Source organism: Amphimedon queenslandica, unplaced genomic scaffold (assembly GCF_000090795.2).
Source record: "Amphimedon queenslandica unplaced genomic scaffold, v1.1 AMPQUscaffold_2314_Cont25684, whole genome shotgun sequence".
Lineage (NCBI taxonomy): Eukaryota > Metazoa > Porifera > Demospongiae > Haplosclerida > Niphatidae > Amphimedon > Amphimedon queenslandica.
Genome location: NW_003557351.1, coordinates 1 through 1,281, shown reverse-complemented (window position 1 = coordinate 1,281; position 1,281 = coordinate 1). Strand labels below are relative to the sequence as shown.

At 40.0% G+C, this 1,281-nt stretch overlaps 1 protein-coding gene across 1 annotated transcript; it reads left to right on the top strand.

The window, feature by feature from the left end:
* Nucleotides 1–536: 536 nt before the first annotated feature.
* LOC105316290 (uncharacterized) lies at nucleotides 537–1,224 on the top strand (the record flags this gene model as incomplete). Its single annotated transcript, XM_011411115.1, has 1 exon — nucleotides 537–1,224. A coding segment is annotated over exon 1 (688 nt), but the record flags the coding sequence as incomplete, so codon positions are not given.
* Nucleotides 1,225–1,281: the final 57 nt, after the last annotated feature.

The window sequence follows — 1,281 nt, the reverse complement described above, 5'->3', positions numbered from 1 at the left end:
AAGAGAAGATCGACCTTGTAAGAACCCAAATTGTGATAGAGAAAAGGATGGATATAAGAAGTCCAATACCTTATCATAGATTAGTTTCTCCAGAACTTTTGATACAGAACTGAGAAGGGAAATAGGTCTATAGTTTACTACTGATGGTTCTATCTCCAGACTTGAAGATTGGAGTAATCTTGTGGACTTTCCAATCTGAAGGAATACAAGCAGATTTAAGAGATACACAGAAAAGATGGCAAAGTGGTGTACACAGAGGTGTAGCACAATGCTTCAATACTGCAGGACTGATACCATCACTACCCATGGCCTTTGCAGGATTGAGCTCAGATAGTACTTTAAAAGTGTCGCTAATAGAAACAACAACTTCTGTCAGGTTATGTGCGACAGGGATGTCTGGTGGAGAATGACAAGTTGAGGCGGAAGAGTAAACCGAGTGAAAGTATGTATTGAACAGTTCTGCTTTTTCAGTATCGTGCAGGCACGTGGAGCAATTATTGCCTCATTTGCATCACAAATCAAAAAGATCTGTTCAAATGGCATATTCTCGTTGTTCTCAACCAATATCTACGTCTCAACCCGCCTCTCCTTTACCTCCGACCTTAGTTAGGCTATATTTTTTGAAGGAAAGTGACAATCCTCAAACTGAGTGGGAAAAGTGCAAGACAAACCTTGAGAAATGGAAAGAGGGTACTTTAGTTGATACACCTCCATTACAGACTCTTCAAGACTGCCAGAAACGTATGGTGGCCAAATTAATATGGCGTACTAACCTCCTTGAAGACACTCTACCCGGTGGTGTAAAGGAAGAAGAGACCATCAGCATACTAGAAAAAGTCTATAAGAATGACGAAAAAGAGGAGGATAACAGTTACAGTGGCAGTGCCAGTGGTATCGACCAATTGGTGAATCATGTCAAGGCATTGGAGTTTCTTCTTTCTCATATCAAATCAGACCTCACTGAAGAAATAATATTGAAAACACACAAGATCATGATGAAAGGTCTTACTACTGAAGAAGGATTCCCGATACATAATGGAAAATATCGGCAATATTCAGTTTGTGCAGGTTTTCACACTTTCCCCTCGTACACCTGCATACCAAATGCAATGGGTGACATATTGAAGACATACAACGACCGGATGTCAACGAAAGATCATGATCCATTTGTTCTAGCTAGATGGGTATATTATCATGTTGTTTCCCTTCATCCTTTTGAAGATGGTAATGGAAGAATGAGCCGATTATTGTGGTGCTATTCTCTTATGAAGGATGGATTAC